We start from the raw sequence: 27,402 nt of genomic DNA on the forward strand, positions 1-27,402 counted from the left end.
TGGAGCTAACCATGTCATGGAATCACAGAATCACAGAATGGCCAGGGTTGAAAGGGACCTCCAGAATCATGAATCTCAGTGGTAGACATACACTGACACAAAATGTGCAAAATAGTACTTTAACAATTCTTCTCTGCCTCAATCACAGAATCACAGAATGCCTTGTGTTGGAAGGGACCTCAAGGATCATGAAGCTCCAACCCACCTGCCACAGCAGGGCCACCAACCTCCCCATTTCACAGCAGCCCAGGCTGCCCAGGGCCCCATCCAACCTGGCCCTGAACACCTCCAGGGATGGACGGGGCATCACAGCCTCTCTGGGCAGCTGTTCCAGCCCCTCCCCGCTCTCACAGCACACAGCTTCCCCTGACATCCAACCTCCAGCTGCCCTCCCTCAGCTCCAAACCATTTCCCTCGTCCTGCTGCCATCCCCCCTTTCCAAGAGCTGACTCCCCTCCTGGCTGCAGGCTCCCTTTAGGTACTGCAGGCTGCCATGAGGTCACCCCGCAGCTTCTCTTCTCCATGCTGAACAAGCCCAGCTCCCTCAGCCTGTCTTTGTAGGGGAGGTGCTCCAGTCTCCTGAGCATCCCATCTTTGTGGCTTCTCTGGACCCTCTCCAACAGCTCCCTGTCTTCCTTGTACTGGGGGCTTGAGACCTGGATGCAGTCCTGCAGATGGGACCTCACAAGAGCAAAGTAGAGGTGGACAATCACCTCCCTGTCCCTGCTGGCTACCCTTCTACTGATGTCACTTGTGTGGAATTAGTTTAGGCAGCACTGGATGGGACCCTGGGCACCCTGGTGTAGTGTTAGATATGGAGGTTGGCAGCCCTGCCTGCTGCAGGGGAGTTGAAGCTTTATGATGCTTGAGATCTCTTCCAACCCAAACCCATTCTATGATTCTGTGAACACTCTTATGACCAGCACAACAAACATATTGGCTGGAACATGAGTGAGATGTTCATAGCCTAACACAGATTTCAAGAGCTGACAGCTGTTGCCAGCTTTTGTACAGGATTTAGACACAGTGGTGGCAACTAATTTCTAGAGAGGGTCAACAGAAGGAAAGAAATGATGTGTTTTTATGAAGGAATCTCAGCTGCCCTTCGGTTAATGGAAACAAGTTCTATTAACTTGCTGGAAAATAGCCAAAAAGGGAAACAATGTGAAAGAATTACAGAGAGAATTCTGTGTTCCTGCCTGCATTGGTGGTCAGTGGAGGTATATTTGGTACTCAGAGCTAAAGTAATCCCATAGAAGTGAAGTACTGAGTGTCTTTATTTCTCACTCGAGTCACTCACGATGTTTCTGCTCATCTCTTCGTAAGTTTGAGCTTTTCATTTGCATCCTAGCTTCATTGATACAAGCAATAGGTGTGGTAACCATAGTGCAAATAGGCATTGCGTCTTGAACAACACTGTAGTTTCTTTGTAGGTAAAATAATCTTACAAGGCTTGGATTGCCTCTGGGATTTGTGTACAAGTGAACAAACCGGGTTGTTTTGTGTGCTGTTTGTTTTGTCAAACGGATCTTTTAAAAGGGAAAAAAATGATACTATTTTTCATTTTAGAGACGTGCTGATCTGTTTTAGAATACACAGAGGACTCTGTCCTTTTGCAGTGGAGTTGAATGACTGATGCTGGATTGCTGCACTTAGGGTTTATTCACCTACATATGTACGACTTGCAAGTCCTAATATCTTGTTTTATTTTGGTTTGGGTTGGGCTTCTTTTGGAAGAGTTGGTTTAATGTCATTCTACATACTCACATAGCCTTTAATTTTCGTAACTGGCTTGAGGATAACACATAATACAGCCATCCCACACAAAAGAGGAGCCAGAATTATTTCTGCAAAGCCTGTGACCGTTACCCTCCAGGGAAACAGAAACAATACTGTGCAGATTTTGGGACCAACTAGAGCCAAGCAATGCTGTATTCAATTAAGCAATCAAAAGGACATTTAAAACCATGCCACAAAGCTTCGGTTTCATCTCAGTGGTAGACATACACTGACACAAAATGTGCAAAATAGTACTTTAACAATTCTTCTGTGCCTCAATCACAGAATCACAGAATGGTTGGGTTGGAAGGAACCCCAAGGATCATGAAGCTCCAACCCCCCACCAATGCAGGGCCACCAACCTCCCCATTGCACAGCAGCCCAGGCTGCCCAGGGCCCCATCCAACCTGGCCTCCAACACCTCCAGGGATGGTCGGGGCATCACAGCCTCTCTGGGCAGCTGTTCCAGCACCTCACCGCTCTCATTAGTAAAGAACTTAATGACTCAAATGACTCTTTCATTTCAGGGCTGTTTCCTGAACAAGGCATTTCAGGAAGGTCAAACAGCAGCCATTTATCCAGACTCCATCATAAACAGTGTTCAGTTTCTCTAAGAGACTCTCACTGAGCTGACTTCAGGTTATCAGATGTTTACTTTTATCTGCTGAGAGAGGAGCATTTCCTCCCTCTCCCTTAGGTGCCTCTAGCCTGCTCTCCCCATCAAGTGACACATTTCAGAACAACATACAGACTCGTCCCATGCTTCATTTCCTCCATCTGGCTGCAAACTCTAGGGACAAACGTGAACTTTGGAATGCAATGAAAGGAATACCCTGAAATGTGAACTTACCTTTTCTGCATGTAGAGACAGAGTGTTTTTCTGTTTGTTAGTTTATTGGTTTTGTGTTGGTTGGTTGTGTGTTTTTTTCTTTTTGCCTGATGCCTAAGATGAGATGTTGGTCTTTGCTGCAGAATACTGTTTCAGGCAACGAAGGAGCCTGAGATATATCAAAGTGGGCTGAGCAAATAACTAAGTAAAGGTGACTCAGACTTTCTTTATGTTACAGGTATGGGGTCTCTGAGACTGCTATTATGTTTAAAATCAGAGATGTCTCAGAACAGGTTGCCCAAAGAAGTTGGGGGTGCCCAAGGAGGTGCCCAAGGTCATGGATGTGGCCCTGGGCAGCCTGATCTGGTTTATGGCAACCTTGCCTGTGGCAGAGAGGTTGGAACTGGTTGATCTTAAAAGCCCCCTCGAACCTAAATCACTCTGTGATTCTATGAAGTTAGCAGGCTATCAGCCAGTGTGCAGATGAACCATTAAACTCCAGCCAGTGTTATTCTAGCAAGTTTTCCCATAGCACCGATGGTCTCTCCTTTGATTTGCACGAATGACCCACCTTTAATTCTTCACTTTTCAGGGGATGGGAAAACCTGTGAAGCCTGTTTGTACATCGGTCCTCACCATCTGCAAGGCAGGAGGGTCATTAATAATGCAGCCGATGGAAATGAGGGCTTAGGGACGTGTTTATTTTTCTTCTTAATAAATTGCATCCTTTGGAGGCTGCTGAAGCGGGTTTCCTCAGTGCTGGAGATCAATAACACTTTCTCTTTCTTAGGTTGTTTTTCTTTTTAAAACGTTTTTGGAAAACACTGGCTAGGATGGGCAGGTATTGTGTTTCTGTGAGCAGTTTGGAGTGATGTAGTTGTTTGAATAGATGGAAGAAATCCTCTCTGTGGAGCATACAGTAATGGAATAATGGAGAGCTGCTTTATTATATACTACCATGAAATAACAAAAATGGCCAAAATCCTTTGTCCTAACGAGTTTCCAAAGAATCAAAATTCTCTAAATCTACATCTCTAAAGTACTTCAAGGACATGTGATGGTCATCATCGTAGTACGACCTTATCACCTTGAAGTCTTACCACAGATTTTAGTTAATTTTTTTGAGCAATTAACCAAAATAAACTTGCTTACAATCACTACTCTCAAAGCATTGTTTCTTTGGTGTCTTTTGTCCTGCATTCAAACGACATTAAAACCAACATTGGGGAAAATGAAGACTGGAAGGTGATTTAGACTTGACCTCCCTCATGTAATGTGAGGAAAGGACTGGTGGTGAGAAAAGGAGAAAATTCTTTGCAGGATGCTTCATACTTTCTGACCTTAATTGGCTTCTCAAAATAAGATGCTACTAATCAGCTGAGTGTAGCTTTGGCAAACTTTTACTGTCTGGGCTGAAATTTTGTATGCTGTGTGTCTGTCTCAAATCTTTCCCTTTATTTCCTTCTCTCCCTCCCTCCTTTCTTTCATTTCAGATAAAACAGTTGATTTGAAGGTAAAACTAAAGCAAACTTTTTTTTTTTTTTTTTTTTTTTTAAAACTATTTAAGAATTTCTAATATCTCCATGCCTTGGAAGCAGAAATAAAACATTCAGAGGAACAAAAGGCTGGCTTCTGGTATTGCCAGCATGTCTTATGCTGTCTGTCTCAGGTCAGTGTTTCTCTAGGCAGAATGTCCTTGGATACATTGGGAAAATTTTCACAGTCTGTCTATTAATATTTGTGGTACTAAGGAACATGGTTTAGTGGGCAATATTGGTGGTAGGTGCACAGTTGGACTAAATGATCTTAGAGGTCTTTTCCAACCTTTTTGATTCTATTACTGAATGGAATTAATCTCACCTGCCAGATGGTGTATGGCGTAGTCCTTCGCAGTTGAAATTGTCTGTTTAGGGTCTCCTTGGTAAGCATGGGAGAGAAACTGATAAGCTTGAAGTATGAGCTCATCTAAACTGCTGTGGTTCACAGGAGGGCAGACTGGAACATTTCATGTTAGGTAAAGGATGTATTCCCTGCCCTTAATCATGATTCCTTATTTCAGAAATATATGCTCTGTCAAAAGAGATGACTTTAGGTGTAGGCTGCATTTTCAGCAGACGTAAAATACTGACTTTGGAGGTCCTGTGTCCATAAGAACTTTTCTCTTGCAGGTTTCATCGATTGTGATCATGAAATATAGAAAACAACTAACCTGAAGTTATTCTGTGTGTTAGCATGAAGTTGCTGGAGGTCAAATTTGTCTCTTTTATCCATCAACTCTTGTGAATTACACAAAGCAAATATCTAAATTAACTACTGAACTGAACATGTGGGACAAATGTTACCTGAATTTAAATGTTCTTAATATAAAAAGCAATGACTAGTCTGACACTTTCCTATATAGAAAACGTTGAGAAACAGGGGGCGATTCTTATGAAGCTTTAAGATACATCATTTCAGAGGATTTCTGATTTCAGGTGATTTGCATTCTGAGCTCTGCTGGCTGTGCTGGATGTATCTTGGAGATTGTAGAAGGAATCTCTGGAGATGAGCTCAGTTTTAAATGTATATGTTTGAATGAAACGATGCCCATCCAAGGCCCTGAAAGACCATCCTTTGGGAAGGGATATTTTCATTGTGCCTTTGAAACATGAGTCAATCTTTTTCAAACAGAACAGTGGGAATTTTGGAGAAGAGGTTGAACCTAATTGTGTTTACATCCTTGAGTCCTGGATTTTACTGGTATGGATGATCTCCAAGCTATTCAGTAAAAAGGAGTAATGTTTTGTTTGCCTTCTGGACCATGTGGAATACTCTGATTCCACCAGATTTCTGATGTGCTTTATATGCAGTTCTGTTGCATATGATCTCATGAGGATGGTCAGGCACTGGAATGGGCTGCCCAGGTAAGTGACTGAGTCACCATCCCTAGATGTGTTCATTTAGGTGCTGTACTGAGGGAATATGGTTCAGTAGGGAATATTGGTGTTAGGTGGATGGTTAGACTGGATGATCATGGAGGTCTTTTCCAACCCTGGTGATTCTGTAACTCTGTGCCCATTCTGTCCATTTGTAAACTGATGCATCGCACATCTCAATATCCATAATCAGTGTTTTTAGCTTTCATCTCAGTTGCCACATTCAATAGAGCAGAATAATCCACTTTTCCAAGATCCTACAGACTCCTGTTCGTGCAGCTTTCATGCTTTATATAAAGAAAATTCTGCTGTAATCAACTGAGGTTTCACTGAAACAAAATCAAAGCAAATAACGGATACAGCTAATCTGTGCTAATTGTGTTTTAGTGGGTTTCTTTTGTTTTGTTTTGTGGGTTTGAGCTTTTTTTTAGAAACTTCTTGGGGTAATAAGAGAGCATATCAGATCTCAACCGCATTTTTTTTTCCATTTGTGCAGATGTTTATGTTTTAAGTATGTTTGTAGTAAACTATTTTGGTCCTGTGTTGTTCCATCCTTCCCAGGTATTTAATTAAGATTAGATTCTGCTGAATTACCTATTAGAATTGTCACATCAAAATCCACAAGCAGATCATGAAGACAAATACAGACATAATTGACTTTAATCACAGGCTGAGAAGGTGGTTCTGTGGGAATTAATCACTTCCACTCATTTACATTTAGCTTTCCTAGGACAGTAGTAGTGCTGCCCTACTCAGAGTAATAGTGAAGCAATGATGTGGAAATCAAATGGAAAATTTACATTGTCTAGATTTTAGTTTTTAAAACGTAATTCTCATAAAAACTGCTACAGCTGTGAGGCTGTATCTGCTTTTGCACCTTTTTAAGGTACTCTGAAATTGGATCTCAGCTGAGACATTGTAAGTAAGTGTTGAGAGCGATGGCTTAGAAAATCAGTTTCGTAGCATGGAATAATTTTGCAATATTATCCAAAATATTAGGGTAATTTCCAGTTTGCTATAGAAGCATTTGCAGTGCCCGTTTTTACTATTATTATTGTTGTTATTATTTCCCTATGCAAACAATCCGGAGAAAAAAATGAACTTCACTGAAAGGCCTGGTATTGTCTGCAGCATTCTCTCATCATTGTGAGACAGAGTGCAAAGCATGTCAAGGAAAAAAAGAAAGCAAGAAGAATGCTACACTTTCACTTCTTTCTGTGACATTCCAAAGGAACGAGATCTGCCTTAGAATCATGGAATCATAAAATCACCATGGATGGAAAAGGCCTCCAAGGTCCTCCAGTTCAGCCCTCCACCTACCAGCAGTATTTCCCCACGAAGCCACGTCCCTCTGTACCACATCTAAACATTTTTTGAGCACCTCCAGGGATGGTGACTCCACCATCTGCCTGGGCAGCCTTCTGTTTGAGTGGGAGATTTCAGATATTCAGATCATACAGTGTTCTCATTGAACTGCAGCCTTTTTTTGACTATCCTTCTCTTTCTGGAAGATGCTTGCAGGGTTTCTCTCTTGCTGGGTTCTGTCCCTACACTGATTTTAATTTCAATTACTTTTCTTCCTCCTTTGTTTGTACTTCAGTTATGCTCAGCGCTGTCCCTACTAAACCCAGGATTCTTATAAGCTAACCAAACTGATTTTATGCTTTATTGGCTTTTCTGTTTACCAAGATGAGTACATCTTGTTCCAGAGCAAGGCTGACCCATGTGTTGCTGGAGTGAATTGTTCCTCTTTTGTTCGCTCTAAAGGGAGCCAAGAGAATCCAATATGGATGTAGATGTTTCACTTTCAGACAGCTGAATTTGTGTGATGTGAATTCTGTCATGGGTGTTGCAAGACCACATGCTGTGGAAGGTCTTAATATTGTCCAAATGTAATGAGACCATTAGCCACAAAATGGGATACAGCTGGGTGAATCTTAGGCCAATTAAGGTACAGTAGAAAAGGAAGACTATAGGATACGGGGATGGAAGAAAAAGGAATTATGGAACTTACCAGAGCTTATACAGTGATTTAACATTATCTTTCAATGTAGGAATGAAACTCTTCTATAAAAACAGAGCCAAAAATTTTTTTAAAAAAAAGTTTTTCATATCTGTTAAAACAGAATAGACAGGATTACAGTTCCAGGCCTGTTTTGAGAGACATTTCCCTGGCAACTGAACAGTATATGCTCTTGAGTCAACAAAGTAGAGGAATCGTTTTTCAACCAGAGAGGAGTCAGGAAACTTATTATATCCATTCTTTTTTTCATTGAGATAGATTAAACTCATGAAATCTTTCTGTGTTGTTGTTCATATTTGCAGAAGAAGCCAATGGGTATTCACCTGGGACATCACTGCAGATTGCTAAGTCCAAGCTCTCAATGAAGTACAAGCTGTTGTACTCAGAATAACTCTGGTCTTAGTGAGAAAATAACAATAAGGGAAAAAAAACAATGAGGAATTGCACATACACAGCAAAGATAGATCATTTGGTCATCCTTTCTGAACATGGCAATTTTTCAGACCTCCAAAAATCCCTCCGCCGGTGCCTAACATCTGTCAGACCAAAGTCATGCATGCATTATCTTCTCTGTCACCAGACAATTGCTTATTGATTTTACCACCTTCTGATATGTCCCTTTCATTTGTTATTTTATTGCTTTCTTCTTTCCAGTGGGAAAAGTCAGAGATAACATGAGTTGGCTGTGCAAGTGCTGGAGTTCAGTGACTGAATCTTGTCTGTGAGTCTGTCACCAAATGCAGAACCACTTCTCTATGTGATGAAATGCCTTATTAAGATGAAGAAGGTGAAGAAGATGATCAGGGAACTGGAGCACCTCCCCTGCGAAGACAGGCTGAGGGAGTTGGGCTTATTCAGCCTGGAGAAGAGAATTCTGTGGGGTGACCTCATTGCAGCCTTTCAATATGTAAAAGAGAGCCTACAGAGGGGAGGGAAATCAACTCTTTGAAAGGGTAGATAAATGCAGGACAAGGGGAAATGGTTTCAAGTGGAGGGAGGGCAGATTGAGGTTGGACGTTGGGGGAAATTCTGTGCTGTGAGAGTGGTGAGGTGCTGGAACAGCTGCCCAGAGAGGCTGTGATGCCCCGTCCATCCCTGGAGGTGTTCAAGGCCAGGTTGGATGAGGCCCTGGGCAGCCTGGTCTAGTATTAAATAGGAATGTTGGTGGCCCTGGACGTGGCAGGGAGGTTGGATCCTTGAGGTCTCTTCATGATCCTTGAGGTCTCTTCCAACCCAAGCCATTCTGTGATTCTGTGTGATTCTGTGATTAAAGATAACCCTGGTACATCCTCCTAACTAAGAGCACGTCGCATAGAGACTAGCTTGGGTCTGGAATGCGAAGGTAGGCTAGTAATGATAGCTTTGTGCTCAAGATAATCACTTCAGCTCATCAGAAGACCTAACTAAGGATGCTAAGGGTGGCGTTGCACATAAGTAAATATATTATGGATATGTATGTAGAATCATAGAAGCATACAATCACCAAGGTTGGAAAAGAACTCCAAGATCATCCAGTCCAACCATCTACCTATCGCCAGTATTTTTCACTAAACCATCAGTACAACATCTAAACATTTCTTGAACACCTCCAGGGTTGGTGACTCCTCCACCATCCTGGGCACACCATTCCATCACCTGACCACTCTTTTGGGGAAGTAGTTTTTCCTAATGTCCAACCTGAATCCCCCCTGGTGCAACTTGAGGCCATTCCCTCTAGTCCTGTTGCTAATTACATGGAAGAGGAGGCTACCTCACCACAGCCTCCCTTCAGACAGTTGTTGAGAGCAGTCAGGTCTCCCCTGAATCTCCTCTTCTCCAGACTAAATAATCCCAACTCCTTCAGCTGCTCCTCATAAGATTTGTGCTTCAGACCCCTCACAGCTTCACTGCCCTTCCCTGGACACACTACAGGGTTTCAAAGTCTTTCTTGCAGCCCAACACTGGCTGTTCACAGCAGTCTTGGCAAGATGTGGTACTTTTATAGTCCTTAGCTGTGTTTTGCCTATCCTTTTGATATCCTATTTCCATACATTCAATTCTAGAGGAGGGTATGTAAGTAGTTGTCAGACACAGAGAAGGAAACTTGGAAAATGCAACGAACAGAATAATTCAAGTGGTGTTTTTTGAGCAGACCTCTAGCTAGCTAGTTGGGTTCAAATCAGAGAGACCACTGGCAGTATTGATTATGAATTAGCAGGGACCATATGAGCTCCAGTGCAATCTGAAAGAGCAATAGATGCAGCTATGGTTAGGAAAGGAAATGCAGATGACCTATCAAGGAAATCAAATTGATCAAGCAGTTGTTGCAAAATTTTGATATGCCAGGTGGGGAGCACGTTTTACTGGTTATAGTGTAATGCTTTCAAAGAACCTTGCCAAGTAGCACTTAAAGCTCTGCTGGAATGGAGCAGCATGTAGTTACCTTTATGATCTCGTATTAGATGCATATTAGTTCTGAAGTGCTGCATACATTACAGATGCTTTGTGAGGTTAATTGACCTGCCTGTGATGATGAAGAGAAAGCTGCTCATACCATATTTCTATTTTGACTAATGCTTCTTAAATACGTGGTAGTTCAAAAATATTTCATTGCAGCTGAGTGCATTAAACTGGGTGCAGTTGGGTGCATTAAGAAGAGCATGGCCAGCAGGTTGAGGGAGGTGATCCTCTGCCTCTTCTCTGCCCTTATGAGCGTTATGAGGCTGCATTTAGAATATTGTGTTCCGTTCTGGGCTGCCCAGTTCAAAATAGACAGGGGTCTCCTAAAAAAAGTCCGCTGCAGGGCAAGAATGATAAATGTCCTGGAGCATCTCCCAAATGAAGAAAGGCTGAGTAACCTGGGTCTGTTCAGCCTGGGGAGGAGAAGACTGCAAGAGGATCTGATTGATGTTTATAAATATCTAAAGGGAGGTGAGAGGCAAATGGATGAGACTAGGCTCTTGTCAGTGGTGTGCAGCAATTGGACAAGGAGTAATGGCCTAGAATTTGAACATAGGAAGTTCCATACTAACATGCAGAAGAATTTCTTTATGGTAAGGGTGACGGAGCACAGAACAGGCTGCCCAGAGAGGTGGTGGAGTCCCCTTCTGTGGAAATATTCAAGACATTTCTCGATGCCAACCTGTGCGACTTGCTGTAGGGTACCTGCTTTATCAGGGGGTTGGACTCAATGATCTCTTGAGGTCCCTTCCAATTGCTGTGATTCTGTGATTCTGTAATGATCCATAGTCTTTAGATAAAGAAAATGTGGAACAGAGAAAATAATCCCAACCAAGGCAAGAATTGCTGGTTACATTTTATGGGTGATGTTATATGGGAGATCTGCTAAGAGCAACTCTACAAAGGGAGTTATGAATTACATCCCATAGTCTCTACTTTGAAGTCTGGAGGTGATGACTTGCAAAAAGAAGCTAGAAAAGCTTGATGTATAGATAAATGATTCACTTGTGCCCATCTTGGAAGCCTGTACCTTTCCCACTTTCCACTGGAGACTTGTAAAGTCATTAGAAGGTCAGAATGCTCAGATACCCAGAACAGTCCTTAACTTTCAATATTCTGCTGTCCATTCATACCTGTATGGTTTAAACATCATAATATTAAGGAGAATTGTCATATAGTTTTATGTGAAGTTTGTTTAAACAAAGTATGGGTTGGTTTCATACACTGTGTTGAGGAAAGTCATAGACTTTCAAGCTCAAGAAAAGCTGGGCTTGATGTCAAATATATGGAATATAATAAATATGAATTTTCAGCAAGTTTTGATAATGTCTTTATTGAAAAAAGAATTTAACCTTTACAGAAAGTAGGTATCAGCTGAAATCAGAACTGAGTGTCCTAGACATGATGGGTTTACCTGAACATAACAGATTTCAATACCTCTGCTGTTCTTCAGTAATCTCCTGTGCATCTCTCTGCTTGTGCTAAATGCAGGGCATCAAAACTTGACTTACTGGAAACAAAAGAGAACCAAAACTTAAATATAATGCCATAGATTTGATGTGAACCAAGACGAATATGCATATGCTTACTGCATGTCATATGAGAGAGAATAATTTTGTAAGTTAAAAAACTATGCTGTGTGTGAGAAGGAGGAAAAAAAAATTAGGAGGATTATGTGGTCTTTTCCCAGAAGTAATATGAATACCACAGGGATTTAAACTAGAATAATCCAGACGATTGAGAATTGATTCAGTTATTTTGAAGGTGTTAGTTGGAATATCTTTCCTTAATTTGCTGAGGGATGCTTATGTAAACCTGTTCAAGAATGGTTTTGAGAAGTTTCTTGAAATGTTAAGAAAATTCTATGAAGTTAGAGGATTAGGAAATAGAAGAGCCGATAGGGTGTATAGAGATGATAAGTGTACTTTGTAAAGACCAATTATAGCACTTTCACATCTTCAGGGAATTTCAATTTAATCAAAACCACTCAAAGGAAAAGAAAAAAGAAGACTACCAAAATTATAATTGAGTGCAGCCAAAGTAAAACACGCAATAAATTAATAGACTGTACTTACAGAAGGAATAAAGATACTACTGGAAGGAAGAAAAGGCCATGATATTGACAGAAATCAGCACCCAGTTTTGCTTACCATTAGCACTTTGATGTCTTAAACTTCAGAGATGGAATTTTCTCTGTTTATCCTAAGCAGACTGAGTAAAGAGACAATATATATATGTATATGCATATACACTATGTCAAAGCAGTAACTTTCGTTGTCTGAAAATAGCATTAAGATATGGGAATTGTTCTTGAGGATGCTTAAATCTACTCTGTGGACTGTAAAGAGAGATAAGGTAGACTGAACTGAGCTGTGTCAAAGATGCATGTTTGAATGACCTGAATGAAAGGGCACAGTGCATCCTCAGCAAGTCTGGAGCTTCATCAAGCTCAAGAAAAAGAAATGCAAAGTCCTGTACCTGGGATGGAAAACTCCATGCACCAGGACAGGCTGGGAACCAGGTGGTTGAAAAGGAGTGTTAAAGGACCTGGGGTTCTTGGTAGTCATCAGCTTGATACTGAGCAGTGTGCCTTTGTGGCAGAGGACCAACAGCTTGGTGGGCTACATGACAACAGGAACTGGCAGCATGATGAGGGAGGTGATCCTTCCTCTCTCTTTAGCCTAAGCGAGATACAGATGGAGTGCTGTATCCAAGAAGAGGGAGAGAAAGCTGGGACTGCTAAACTGAAGAAGAGATGGCTCAGGAGGATCTCATCAATGTGTAGAAGTATCTGATGGGAGCAAGTAAAGAAGAATGAGGCATGCTCTTCTTACTGGCAAGAGGCAACAAGCACAAACTGAAATACAGGAAATTCACCTTTACCATAATAAAGCTTTTTACTGTTAAGGTGGTCAGGTACGGTTAGATGAGACAACCTGTTTGCACATGCCACCAGTGAATATTTTCCCCCAAGAACCACACATCAGTGCACGTTAAGAGCTCTGGCTGGATCCTTCCTTGTGCACAATCCTACTAGGTTGCTTTTTATCAGCTTTTTCAGAAGTGTGGCATTTCTGGTTAATGTCATCAAGATATTCTGGTGTATCTGGAAGGGCTGGCCTGTCCCCTGTAGCAGGAAAAGCTTTCTGATAATCCATCTCTTTGATTAAGCCCCCTGATGTAATCACCATACAAAGCCTGTTTTGTCAATGACGACAGGCATGTTGAGAGGAAACAAGGACTCCAGGGACTTTTTCATTTGGCACACAGAGGGAGAAAGGTGAATAAATGTCTTCTTGGTGTTCAAGGGAAAGATAGAACTATAGTCTCAGGTTCTGTAAGTCTGTGCAGGTTCATTCACCTCAGTGCATTTACAAAGTTCAATGTAAATAAGACATCCCCAAAATATTTAAAATGCTAAAAATAATAAGTGGTTTATCAGAAATAACAGAAAAGACGTGCTGTTCTTGTTGTCTGCCTTTATAAGAATGTTATTTGCTGTCTACTTTGTGTGGGAGATTTTAGTGCTCTTGCTCTCTAGGAGACTTATTTGGTATTAAGTTTTCCGTTAGTTTCTCTGTTACCTTAAATATCTCAGCATCAGTTTATTGACACCATATTAAACTAATTCGTTCTTAATCTTCTGTAGTAACTCAAACATTACTATTTGGGTTTTGTATTGCTGGAGAAGAGACTAGAGGTGAAATTATTCTATCCAAATATAGATGTTGACAATGTAGATGTCAACATATGAGCTAGCTGTTAAGAATTCCTCTATACTCAAGGGATAGGAGTTGAATGTTTAAAGTAGACAGCTAAAATAGGTCAGACAAATTGCTTTGTTCCTATGTCTACTTCCTTGATTTTATAAAAAGAGACTTGACAATGAGCTCATATATGAGTACATGTCTTCTAGATTTCTAAACTTAGCTGACAAGACCTAGGTCATTGAAGGGTTACTTCTCTATCTGTGTTTATTTCTTGCTTGTGTGAGTCTCAGTTGACATGAGAGAGGTTCACACCATGTTCTTTAATATAAATTAGGAAGATGACATTGGGGTAATTTTGGAGGGAGATGATAAAATGCTTTGAATTCCACACCTTATATTGACAGCCTACAGGTGATAAACGATGTATCAATTATATAACCATCTGTTCATACCTAAGCCAATGATGTTCATCAGACAAAAGCCGTGCCAAAATCACCTATGGAGTTCCCTTCCGTGGGGAGAACTCAGAAACACTGATGGAGTGGTGTGAGGGCCAAACTGGTGATGGCTGGAGTATTCTTGGTTGCTTCTTTCTTTTACACATCATCATTCTCCATCCGTGGTGTATTCTGCATAGAAGAATACTCCTCATGCCACTGAGAAGTGCTGAGATCACTCTGCATGGAATGTGTGACTCTGCTGCAAAGCAATCTGCAGAACTGTGATTGATTTTGCATATCTCAGAACCTTTCAGATTTCTGCACTTGTACTGTTCCCATATGGTGCAGGAGAAGGATGAGATGGGCAGCCCTAACCAGTTGCTGAATTAAGATTAATTAAGTGAAGAACTCACATTTCATCACCTCTGGTCAAGGCCACTGTTGGTCAGCTTTGTAACTTATTGCTTTCCTTTCAGACCTCTGGCATGCATCCTGGAGGTCCATAACGAGGAGCCTAGCAGATCTAATTTTTCTTTCTTTTGGGTGAGATCTCAGTCGCAGCTCATAACTGTTTCATATAGTCACTGAAATCCTCTTTCATTCATCCTGCATTCATTTGAGCTACTGTATAACAATTTCATCTATTACTTGGTATGGAGAGAACTCAATCTTTACAGATGTGATCCTTGTATACCTACCTGTGAGTAGGTGCATCCTACTTGGGTGGGCACACATGGCACTTCTTACCAGCATTTAGGCTTCTGTAACATGTAGTCCATGTAAGCCCTAGGGACACTTGAGTCCTTTTTTAAACAGGAGAAAGAAATGGCCACTTGCAGCAAAACACATTGCCAGAGCTCTTCCAAACTTCTCCTTAAGGGCCCATTATTCCTCACAGAGTAACACGAAGAATTTGCTGTGGCATGGAAAACTTTTGCAGTGGAGATATGAATCTCTTTCACAGATGTTGTATGACTTTCCTAAGCCATCAGTAGACCCCCAACAAGTCTTTTGTAATCCCCATGTTTCAGCTGTGCTTGAAATAATTCTCTGAAGCCCTTTAAGGATAATATTTTTTTCCTTGTGTGCAACCCTTGTGCTGTGGGCTATTGTGACTTCACAGATTTTAATTACGGTAGCAGATGCAGATAAAACGACAACATGAAGCACTAACATCTCCAATTTACAAATGAAACTACGTGATGTGGCTTTATGAAGTCTTTTTGATCATTCAGACTTTCCTTCCAAGCCTTGCATTCATATTTTTATTTATTCTCGCAGTACTGGATGGAGATGGAAATGCTTCACAGACATTGTCCCTACTTCTGAAAAGTTTTTCTCGTAATGATTGGCTGAATGTACTTATTTGTGAGTTAATTATCCTTCTGTTGCTAATGGGCTGTCTCTGCACCTATGTGTGATAAACACAACAGGAGATGCTGCACATTATATACAGATTTCTCTGGAGGTCCAGGGCACAGGTTCATAGGCCTGGTTGCTATTATCAAAAAAAATGCTTGGGCTTCTGTGGATGACACAGAGACCTCAGTCCAGTTCTTGATGTGGGTTTCCATGACTACCTTGAAGGCAAAAAAAAATGAAGCTGATTCTTTTTCTCTGTAAAATGTCAAAGAAACACAGCAAAATGGTTAGCAGATGTTCTCACATCTTCAGAAATTTATTTGAAGCTAACAGAAAAAAATAGAAGGCAGCCTTTTTCCACTCTTCTAACCTAGTGAATGCCAGGTTAAAGTAAAGCTGGATCTTCAACCATTGGAAAGAGTGTATTCCAAGGGTTACCACTTTACCACAGGTTATCCTTCTATCCATTTAGTCAACCATCTCCCACTCTTCCGTTGCATTTAAGTCTTGTTTTTGACTCATTACAGTGGCAAAATCCAAGGACAAAACTCAATCTCCACACTATTCTCTGGCCTTTCTGGCTGGAGTTGCAAATTATCAAGAAGTAATTTCAAATCCAAATGTCTGTTAATGTGGCTGCCTGGTTGTCTGTTGCTTCGGTTAATGCAGAGACTTTCTTTTTCCGTCTCTTCACTGCTGAATGTCACCATGCATGTATTCTCCTCCTCAGCTGAGATCTTATCAATCCTTCATTATTTGATAAACCATCAGAAATGCAGTTAAGTAATTAAATTCAGTACCAGAGTGGACTGAGAGTGACTGATCGAGTGAGGATGGAAGAAGGCAGATCAGAGAGAATTTTATGAATCATTGTTCTCCATTTAGTCAGAGTCTGGATAGAGAAGACAAAAATCTAAAGAGAACTTAATTTTCTGTTCTGTTTTTTAATTGAAAGACTCTACTTTCTAAATGCTGATATCTTGGCTGTATGTTGCAATTAATATAAAAATGGAGTACCCACTGACTGTGAAAGTTCTTTCACATTTGCTTTCGGCACTCCTTTATTTACTTTCTGTCTTTGGTCTGTTTTCTTTTCAGCCTTTGCTCTTTTTTTCCCACATTCTGATTTTTAAGTGTTTTATTGTTTCTGTAGTTGTTTACATGTCCTGTACCTATGAGGTTTTTTTCTGTTTGTTTTTGTATTTCCATTCTCAAACATTTACTTACCTCTATAAACATTTCTCATGTTAGGAAGATGTCAGTCATGTTTATGCCTGCATAGGTGATGAATGGTGGTGTATAGAAAACCTGCATCACACAATAAGAGTTTGAAAAGCACCTCTGCATTCAAAGTTTTCATTTACAGATGTAAACAAAATATATAAGAATAGTTCTCTGTCCCTGAGACAAACTGGTGTGGCACAGCTCATGCCCAAGGGCTAAACTCCCATACTTTCCTAAGAAAACAAATTGTGTCTAATCTTCTGTAGGCAGAAGACCTCGAAGTGAGTTCATCTTAGAGGAAAGAGGTCTATAAGGTAGAGTTAAAATGAAGGGGTTCCATCTCAGGTAATGGGCAAATTCATTTTAAAACATGATGGTAGGGCATCAAGGTGAGATGTCTAAGCCTAAGAGCACAATTAATTCCTTCCCATTCCTCTTACTTCAAAAAGCTCTCACATTCTTTACAACTCTTGGCATGAATTTCGTTATCTGGACCAGTGATCTTTGGGAAGAAATCACCAAGTTGTACAGCCTCTTAAAAAACCTCAGTCGTGATTTTGAGCCTTTACTGAAATTAAGAAGATCAAGTTCTGTACAGAAGAGTGGTGAGGTGCTGGAACAGCTGCCCAGAGAGGCTGTGGATGCCCCATCCATTCCTGGAGGTGTTCAAGGCCAGGTTAGATGGGGCCCTGGGCAGCCTGGGCTGCTATGAAATGGGGAGGTTGGTGGCCCTGCATTGGTGGGGGGTTGGAGCTTCGTGATCCTTGAGATCCCTTCCAACCCAAGCCATTCTTTGATTCTGTGATTCTGTGAAATCATGACTGCAGAAATGAAGCATACAAACCCTCTGACCAGTTCAAAATGTTCCATTATTCCTTCCCTATAGATACAATAGAGCTGCTGTTAGAGAATCTCTTCCAGCACTTTCTGTGATGCAAGCTACTCATCATACAGCCATGTTCTTTGGCTTCAAATTTAATATCCTAGATGATCTGTAATAACTGCAATCCAGACAATTATGACTGACCTCTAATATATGTAACTCAGTTCAAGTGTTGTGGTCTCTGCTTTCTTTCTGTTTCTTTCTTGTACCTCTTCCATGTTTGTTATATATTCATAATCATTTTTCTCTTTCACTGCAGAGGTTTGAGTCTTGACATGAAGACATTGACAAGAAGACCTGCAGAGAGTGTGTGCTTCAGCCCTAATTAACTGTTAGAAGCTAAGCTTGACTAAAGATCAAAGTCAAGAGACAAAGATGGCCATCTGTTGGAAGAACTGCTTCTTCACTCTCATATTGCTTCCCATGGTAAGGATTGTTGTTCTTATTTACAGTGCCATTATTTAAATATGTGTTCCCAAGAGTAGCACTTGCTAACAATGAAGGCTCTGAGCTCTGGTTTTGTTTCTGTGTGGCCGAATGGATTCTATTAAGCGTTCTCTAGCTTCCTTTGTTGATGCAATTGGACTGCGAAGCCTTGAGGTATCAGCCAATACTTTTGATTGCCTCCATTTTCATATGGTCAGTGTTCAGAAAACATGCAGGTGGGCCTTAAAGATAGTGGCACTCCAACTCGTTAGTCACTTTGATGAAGATATAGGGCTTTTTATGAACAGGACAGGGATTTATTTGGGATGTGAATCTTTAGTGACCAAATAATGTGCTATCCTTTGAATTGCTCAGTCCTAACACATGTCAGGGGATTGATCATACTAGTATATGCTTGCCCACTGCCCCCATCTGCCTTGTGTCTCTATCTAGCCTCCTATAAAAACTGTAAGAACATTGAATAAAACATGTTTTTTTTTTTTTTGCACTTTGCAACCATAGACAATGGTATACAACCTGTATAATAAATCCATCTTGCATTTCAGCTCAGCCCTTGGCTGGATCATTGATCATAACTGCTTTTCATTACGTCTCAGGAAGCATTTGACAAAGGAATGCTGTGAGAAACAGCACTACTACTTAAATGGTCTATCTGATTCTTATTAAAAGGTTTCTGTTACTCCCATACAAACGCTTTGCAAATGCCTAATATTCTTTGCTATCCAAGTGTAGTATCTTAAAACATTATTGAAATAAATTTTGGTTTTATTTTTAAGTAAGAATTGCTTAAATTCTTAAATTGTGATGTGACCAGAGTATCTTTTAACAGTATTTACAGTTTCTTGCTCGTGCATATTGACTGTGTAACTTTGCAATGTGAAAGAGTCAGCATATTGCACTCCTCTTAATTTTGTCACACACGAATGCACATTGTTTCCTCTCGGGTCTTATTTAGAGGCCACTTTAAGTGACTACAAATCTGAAGTGTAGCGTTATTCAGATATATTATTTAGAATGAGAATGTTCATCTAAATAATTTAGCACCTCACTTTATAAATACCTGACATAATTTCTTTTTTTTCCCCTCATATGTTGAGTATTCTATTACTTAACTTCCTTGGGCAGGTAGATGGCATTATTTACAGCAGTCCCTTAGGAGCTCCCACCTTACTGCTAAGCCTAGGACAACCTCAGTGTTGATTCAGGAATGAATGTCGATGAGATGCATCCTATGTTAGGTGAAATTGGAGAGCAGATTGGTAGAGCTGCTGTATTTCTGGGTAAGAAATCACATTTTTCAGACTGGAACAAACTCATGTATGTGATCATGTGAGCTGAAAGGCAAAAGGATTTTTTTTAATGGCCAGTGATCTTCGGCGTTTCAAGATTATTGGCGTCCAGCTTGAGACAGACAACAGGTATCTTCTTACTTAGAAGTGAACTATTTTTAATTAAGGAAAATAAATGCATCTGAATGTATTTCTTGAGCTTTTAGAAGATGGATGACCTTCCTGGTGAATGTAAAAGGACAGCAAGCTTCCAGTTCTTAGCATTTCAGGACATAACTGTGATCGCTGAGCTGGATAATTAGCGATCTGCTCCAGCTTCTGGACTGAACAGCTCCCTAATGAAATTCTGTGAAGCAAACCAGAGTTAGTAAGAATGAGTATGGTTTTGTACGTGAGGTTACTTCAGCTTTTTTTATGACTGCAGGACTTTCTCATAATCTCTAGGAAGCCAGGTAATAAAATTAGTGATTCCAAAGTAAACTTGTGTATATGCATACACACTCCTTTGGTCAGTGAAGGGACTTAGTCCTGTGACAGATGTGGTACCTTAATTTGTGTGTAGTATACATTCTTCTACAGTTTGTTTTGAAGGACAAGAGCTCAGGAATGGGTAATGTTATGTATGGTTCTTCCTTTGCTGAGAGTTTTTATCATGCTTGGGGTAACGTTTTCCCTCTGTTGAGTCTTGCTTTCTTTTTGAACCATCTCTGATATGCTGGGCCAGTGTCCTTAAATTGATACCATTCTATCATGCAGATATAGAGATTTTCTACAAAATGGGTGAGAATGAAAAGCTTGAGTCAATTTGATTGTCATCTCATCCTCTGAAGGGTTCCTTAAAAAGTTTTCTTCTGTCTTCTCTTACCACACCTGGTACTGGTCAAGAGATCACCATTTACTTTCAAGGAGAGCTGTTTTTTATGGCTGTGGGTTAGTTCCATCCCATGAGCTCCTGAATCTGTGTGGTGGCTTGGATGTGCAGTTTTTGCTTTCAACAATCGATTGTCCACCCAAACTGAGGTCCACAATCATGAAAAGGTCAAAGAAAAAAGGCAAGAAGTGTCCTGATGGAATGTTCCAGGTGCCCTCAGTTCTAGGGCCAGATCAAATCCCAAGAAAATACTATATGTATAAATATTTAGACGTGGCCATATATAGATATGGACAGTTATAATTATCAGAGATTAGGGTGGTTTCTGGTATGTTTAACAAACTTTAATATTTGCTTGCTACAAAGGTATTCCACCTTCCTATTTACCGCCTGGGATTTAAAACAAGATCTGGAGGAGTGGGACCTGTTAGGTCTGTAGAGAAAACTCCTTGACAGCAAATTCAGAAATCTACTTTTTTCCCACTTAAAATGTTTTCCTAACTAAAATCCATTTTGATATTTTAGACGTTTTTAGTCCTTTTGTTGTTGTTGTTAGCTAGGGTGCTTGTTTTCAGTGCAAAATTGCACTGCAGCTACATCATTTTCTGTGTTTTGTCTTTCGTTTGTACATCTGTGTTTTTTTTACCTCATTTATTTTCATTCTGAATTCATGGAATCATAGAATTGGTTGAGTTGGAAGGGACCTTTCAGGGTCCAACTCCCCTGCAGTGCACAGGGACATCCACAGCTCCATCAGTGCTCACAGCCCCATCCCCTAACCTTGAGTGTCTCCAGTGATGGGGCATCACCACCTCTGTGTGCAACCTGTGCAGTGCCTCACCACCTTATTGACAACAGCTTCTTCCTTACATCCACTCTAGATCTTTTAGTTTGAAACCATTTCACCTTGTGCTGTCACTGATACTGTCTGTCCCCTTCATTCTTATAGCCCCCCGTTCACTGCCGCTTCACTGTATTTCTCATTTCATTCAGTTGTGATAGCAGTAGGCATGGGGTTTTTTTTGTTTGTTTTTATTTGTTTGTTCTGTGTGTTCGTTTTGTTGTTTTTTTCTAAACTGGAAATATCAACAGAAGTCATCAAAATTAGTGAAGAGATAGGATCCTAAACCGAGGTTCCTTTGTCTGGTTCCAAATGTACTTGAGAAACAATGAAATTCATGACTCACAAAGTTGGCTTAGTGTATGAACTGAATTTTAAATGTAACTGCAATGCAGGTGTTCCAACTGTCTGAAATAATTCAATCAGTTGCATTTCTTCAACTAATGCTTGGAAATTCTTGTGGATGCATCTTTAATATCGCTAAGCTTAAGGTTTCAAATGAGAAGATGCTTCTTGCAGTGTTTCGTTAGCTGGTGAACATATTCTCAGTGGCCTTTACAGACTTTTAGGAAAGTCTTTTTAAAGACTAAATAAAAAGGGAGAGATGAAAAGAGAAAGGTGTAAGTGATGTCCCTTGTATACAGGCACTGGAATTCAATCGCGTTATGGGGTGAGGTGAGGTGGATGTGTAGGCAGCATCTCACGGATCAGAGAGCCAGATCCTGAATGGATTGTTTCCCCATTCATTAGGAGATGAGGAGAGAAACTAATTATGTTTACTGTGATAGTGTATCTCAGCTTTTCAAGGGTTTGTATTCTACAGTGAAGAGAACTTGCTGTATTAGTCCTTACCTGTGGCTGTCCTTTCCAGTGCTAGGCTACATTCAAGTAGGACCATCTATATTTCAGTCCCTCTCATTTTCTAAATATGAGGAACTGTGTATAAAGACACATTCACCAGTTCTGCTTCTGCTATGATTGTTTGAATATCTGTAGCCTAAATGAAGGGTTCCATTCCCAGTGGGGGCAGAAATGTGTATGGTTGTGTTGGGCTCTGCTCTTTAGACAATGTTTCTAGACGTTGTCTTTAGACGTCTTTAGACAATCTTTTTTCCATTTAAGACTTAATGAACTGGCATTTAATGAGTTTATTGGTCTTGTGATTTGTAAGAGCTCATGATCCTGTTAGAAAAGGAAAAATTCTCTGCGGGAATACAGCAGTCTTCAACGTGATGCTGTGTTGCATGGGAATTGTCTCTTAGGGAAAGCACAGTAACTCCTTATACCAACATGGCTGGGAATGTCCTCCAGAGGAAGATCTCTTCAAAGCCTATGACTTGTTTAAAAATAATAAAATGAAAAAAAAAGGTCTTAATATATGTCACACTGGGTAAGGTAGTTTCAAAGATAATGGCTCAGAATGTGTTGTAAGCTCTGTCCCAAAGATATCAGAGGGTTTCTGTGTTACATAATGGCAGCAGTGCCCTTCAAACAGCCCAACTTCAAGCACTTCATAGAGGAATAAAAATTAGGATCCTGGTTCCAGACGGTCCTTACCCTGTCAGCAGGTGGGAGGAATACTTCCAGAAGGTGACTGCGCCTCAGAGCTCAATAAATCTCTTAGTTTCTCAAAGAGAGCTTCATGTGTTGGCGCTCCAAGGATGCCTGGGGCTGGTAGGGGCCCTTGGCATTACATCGTTGCTCTGTCTCCTACGCTGGCACTTGAAATCTCACCCCAGGGGCTCCAGCTGTTAGTTAGGATTATTGCAGAAGCTGAAGAAAAACACACTTGGTTAAAATGTTTGAAAGCATATTAAGCTTATAAGCACAAAATGTGAAAGACAAACAAGAACAAAAGTAAAAAAATGAATTTTCTACCTACCTTTTTCACAATTACTACACACACACACACATCCATGGGTAATATTCATTATTTAAGCAAGTAATGTATCCAGGTCTTAGAAATGCACAGCAGCAGGACATGAAGAAGAAAATGGTTGCCCTACATTAATGCTTTCACTTTTCTGCCTTCTGTTGTAATACTTGTAATAGTTTCTGTGAAGGGCAAATAATGTGATGACCACACTGATTTAAGGCCATTAGTATGATTCTTTTCCCTGCTGGTTTTATGTTCGTGAGCTTGGAGAAGTATTGGGTGAACAGTCAAATAACAAATTAGGAAATAAAAAAGATGTCTTGGAAAATGAGCCTATAAAAAGAAATCAAAATCAGTGATTTTTCATATTTCTTAGCTATTAATATATAGCACTTGTAGGGATGTTATTCAAGTCTCTAGCAAGTGTGCCACTGACCTCTTCTTCCTTGGGTTTGCAGAGTCAGCAGCCTAAAAAGGTTTCCTTTAAGGTCAGGTTGAAGAGGTAGTTGTGGTGCAGAACCAAAGCTGCATTATAGAAAAGGGGGAGATGGAAGCAAAAAGAAATAGAAGCATAGAGGAAGTGAATAGTAGCTAAATAAATACAGTGCAACCACTTTGCTGGAGATTTGACTTTTTATATATTCTCTTATCCTTGTCACCTTTCTGTGTAATGAATTGCAATTTTTACCTTCCCAGTCTGTAAAGAGTCCACTGCTTTGCACTGTATGGCAAGAACAGGGACCTTCCTGCGGATGTGGGAGCACCCAGGATTAGTGCTTGCCCCAGGGTTACACATGGCAAAGCCTTCCAAATGAGCAGTCCATGGGTTGCCTCTACAATCCCCATTGGAAGAGGCAGAGGATGGAAGGCAGAATGTACTGTGCTTAAGGATGATTTTAGGGCTTCTTTTTCAAACCACCAGAGACAGCTCTTTAATCAAGCTCTACGAAGCCTATTAAAAACACTGCCAACTGTAAAGCCCAAGTGTTGCTATCCTTACAATCCCTGGAGGCAGAGAACCCAGCTTAACAAACCCCTCTTTGTCTCTGTGGGCAAAGAGTGAATTGCACACTCCAGGCTCGCTTCTGCTCATGAAAAGAGAACTGGGGTTTGGTCACATTTGTTTTTTTCTTTGCCATGTGGAAGTCGCTTGGAAGAGAGAATTGGTGAGATATGAGTCCTCTCCTACAGTAAGCATAGTGATCCCTGTGATGTATTTATTCATTGTATTCTTTTTGAGTCCACAACAGAATATTGCCGTTGTAATGAATAGGAGCTGTCTGTGTACTTTTTTGTGCCTGTGAGAGCTGAGCTGTGTACTGATGTCAGCAAATGCACCGATATTTAGGCATCTAAATGATGGATGTCTGGTTGAAGATATTTATCATTATTAGTACCTACCAACGATAGTCAGTTGTAAGAGGAAAGCACCTCCAGACATTGGTATGACCTCTCATAAACCCTCCTAGTAATCTCCTTATTGCAAGGTAATTAAAAATTAGATGAGGCTTTGGTTTCCTTAGCTTTTAGAAAACTCATCTTCATTAAGCAGTTTTTATGAATATCACGTGGATGCTGAATGGATGACTAAGTCACCCTTGCCCAGTTGATTGTCTTAGCAATATCTTGGGACTCATCATCCTTGTCAGGTTATCACAGATGCTGTTTGTTATCTTTCCTGAAGTACATTTTTAAAATCAACAATTTCACGTGTTTTCTTGCATGACTGACATCAGATGTCAGTGGAACATTGTATCTCTATGAAAAAAAATAATAATGAAAAGTCCATACCATTCAATACTTCACTCTTTAAAGCAATGAAAGAAAATCAGCCCGCATATGCAATCACTTCAGTCCTTCCTGCAATACACCTTATATAAGAGCACTGATCTGCTGAAAACTTTAAGACTGCAAAGTGACTGAGTTGTTGTTCTTTTTTTTACTGCTTCTGGCTTTCCTGATAACATATTTATGCAATGTCCTCTTCTGTCAAACATTTCTCTGTGTGCTGATTCAGCATCCATGGGCAAAATGTGTTATTGAGAGGTTATTTAGGCTAAATGCAGTCCGGTGGATTGGTTGTTTAAAGACTCCTGAAGAAGTTTGTCAGTCATGTGAATTACTGATCTGTGCAGATTTGGGAAGGGAAAATATAGGGTTATCTATTTATTTGTTTGTTTTTATTTTTCTTACCCAAAGCACACATATAAGCATGTTATGTATTTTGGCATTAAGATGTTCAGACCTTTATTTTGGCTTTGCTGTTTGTAAAGTGCTTGCCAGATAAGTAATAATGTGGAATGCATTATTGGATAAGATTAGAAATACACTGAAGTTCAAAGCTGTAAAATAGTGTTCACTTCCTCATAAATATATATTTCCGTGCTGACCTCTGGCTGATGTGGTTTTAGTTGCAAGATTTCAATCATAGAATCACAGAATCACCAAGGTTGGAAAAGACTGAGTATCACCCAGTTCAACTGTCAACCTACCACAAATATTTCCCACTAAATTATGTCCCTTAGTACAACATCTAAGTGTTTCTTGAACACAGTTGAACAAAGGAAACAAGACATGTTTTCGTACTGCAGTACAAACTCAATTCCCACGCAGTTCTGGGCTAAAGTAGCCATTTTTAGTGTCTCTTCAGCCTATGTAGATATACAAAATAAAAACCTTTTTACCCATCGTGTGTTGTCTGTTATGGCTGAAGTAACAGCAGATACACTCTGTAAGCTACCTTCAAGCTCATTTAAAGTAACTATTGGATCTGCCTTCGTGTCTTTCATCTAGCAGCTTTGATAAAAATAATGGTGAGGTTATTATTCACTATGACCAACCATGGCAGCAGGCCATTCCCTTGTCCATTTCTTTTGCAGAGCAGCGGTGGGAGGGAAGGCTGCAGGAATGGGATGGGTTGTAAGATGGTAGATGGACCTTTAATATTCTAAGGAAGTAAGACTTAGGTGATCACAGCTCTGCATATATGTTTTGTGTGCCATTTTTCCAGATCACCTATCTGTCTGTTCATCACAGAATCATAGAATTGCTGAATGGTTTGGGTCAGAAGGGACCTCAAGCTCCAACCCCCCTGCTGCAGAAGGGTTGTGTTCTCAGATGAATTAATTTTCCAAAAGTTTGATGGGAATTCTTTGTTAAAGACAGAGATATTGTTAATTCCCTAAAGAAAAAATGAATTTCAGAATAAGTTAAAGCCATAGAAGAAAGCATGGTATCCAAACAAGCTCTCATCTGGGAGATGCTAATCCATACGATCAATGACCAAAGCCTTATGCTACTGATCAAAAAACTCATCAGCTTTGTTTTCAAACAAGATCTTACAGCTAATTGAGGTATTTTTGAATCCCTGATGTTAGAACAGTAACATAAGACACAAGAGCTGGAAGATCAAATGTTCCTTATGCCTCAGATTAGTGTTTACTTTGAGCAGTGCTTCAGCTTCTTGTTCCTCAGTTCCTTCTTTGTGAAATGAGGCCATCTCTGCTGCTCTGCCTACAGATGAGCATGAAACTGTGGAGAAAGCACTGCCTGCTGAGTTTTCCAGCACTGATACGAAGTCCCATGTAAATGTCCATCTCATGAATGCTTTCATCTTTGTATCAGCACATGTATTTCTTCTGCACTTCACGCAAGTGTATTTGTTCTTGTTTTTTTTTTTATTGTGTATACCTGCTACTTTTTTTGAGATTTTTTTTTTCCTGTGACTAAAAGGGGTAGATGGAGACCAGAAACTACAATATTGGTTTTGCTTTGGTTTTCTCACTGTTACCTATTTGTTAAATCAGTAATTCTGCAGATATTTGACTGCAGGACACAAAGACAAACGTTCAGCTGTGGAATTCTTTCTTGAGCCCATTTATTGCTGTTAACAGAAGCCGAAAAACCAACTTGTGGATGACAACTTATATTGGAGGAACAGGTTGCTGTGTACTGAGGTCAACTCCTGCTACATGGTAGTGCTTGCAACTGAGGCCTTTGGATGCTGACCAGTGTTAAGTGGCGAGCTTCCAGCTGTGATCATTTGAGAAACAAAGAGAATCAAAGAAAAGGAATTAAATCTGGAGTTCAAAAGAAAGTAACAAAAACAAAGGGAAAGTGGCAGTGATGTGGATGAATTATGTTATTCTAGAGATAAAGTTCTGTCCTTCAGTTCTTGCTGCATTTGGAGGGCAGGTGTTTTTTTTTCCTGTAACTTTTTCATACGTGGAAATATCAAATATGTTTGTTGGTTAGCAGAGGAGTAATACAGGAATTCTGAACACAGTCATCCTGAAGATGAAGTAAATAGAAGTTAACATATATTGGGGTCACCCAGAATAACCCATGAGGAACAACATAAAGTATGTTCTACCGGTTTCGCTTTCAAGCCTTTTTTTTGCCTTAATTATGACAGAATTTTGCTCACATGGGAAGGGAAATTCTTTCTCTTCAGTATACAGTAGGTATACTGTAT

The 27,402-nt window shown here is 40.3% G+C and overlaps 1 protein-coding gene across 10 annotated transcripts in view; it reads left to right on the forward strand.

Moving 5' to 3' along the window:
• ADCYAP1R1 (ADCYAP receptor type I) overlaps nt 1-27,402 on the forward strand; it is a 132,120-nt gene that overhangs the window by 15,938 nt on the left and 88,780 nt on the right. For all 10 annotated transcript variants that reach the window (XM_052695072.1, XM_052695074.1, XM_052695076.1 and 7 more), the window contains one exon: nt 17,864-18,030. In XM_052695072.1, coding sequence (XP_052551032.1) covers nt 17,980-18,030 — 51 coding nt within the window. In that variant the 5' untranslated portion in view covers nt 17,864-17,979. The remainder of the gene's footprint in view (nt 1-17,863; nt 18,031-27,402) is intronic.

The sequence above is a fragment of the Tympanuchus pallidicinctus genome, unplaced genomic scaffold, assembly GCF_026119805.1.
Source record: "Tympanuchus pallidicinctus isolate F22 unplaced genomic scaffold, pur_lepc_1.0 scaffold3, whole genome shotgun sequence".
In the NCBI taxonomy this organism is placed as follows: Eukaryota; Metazoa; Chordata; class Aves; order Galliformes; family Phasianidae; genus Tympanuchus; species Tympanuchus pallidicinctus.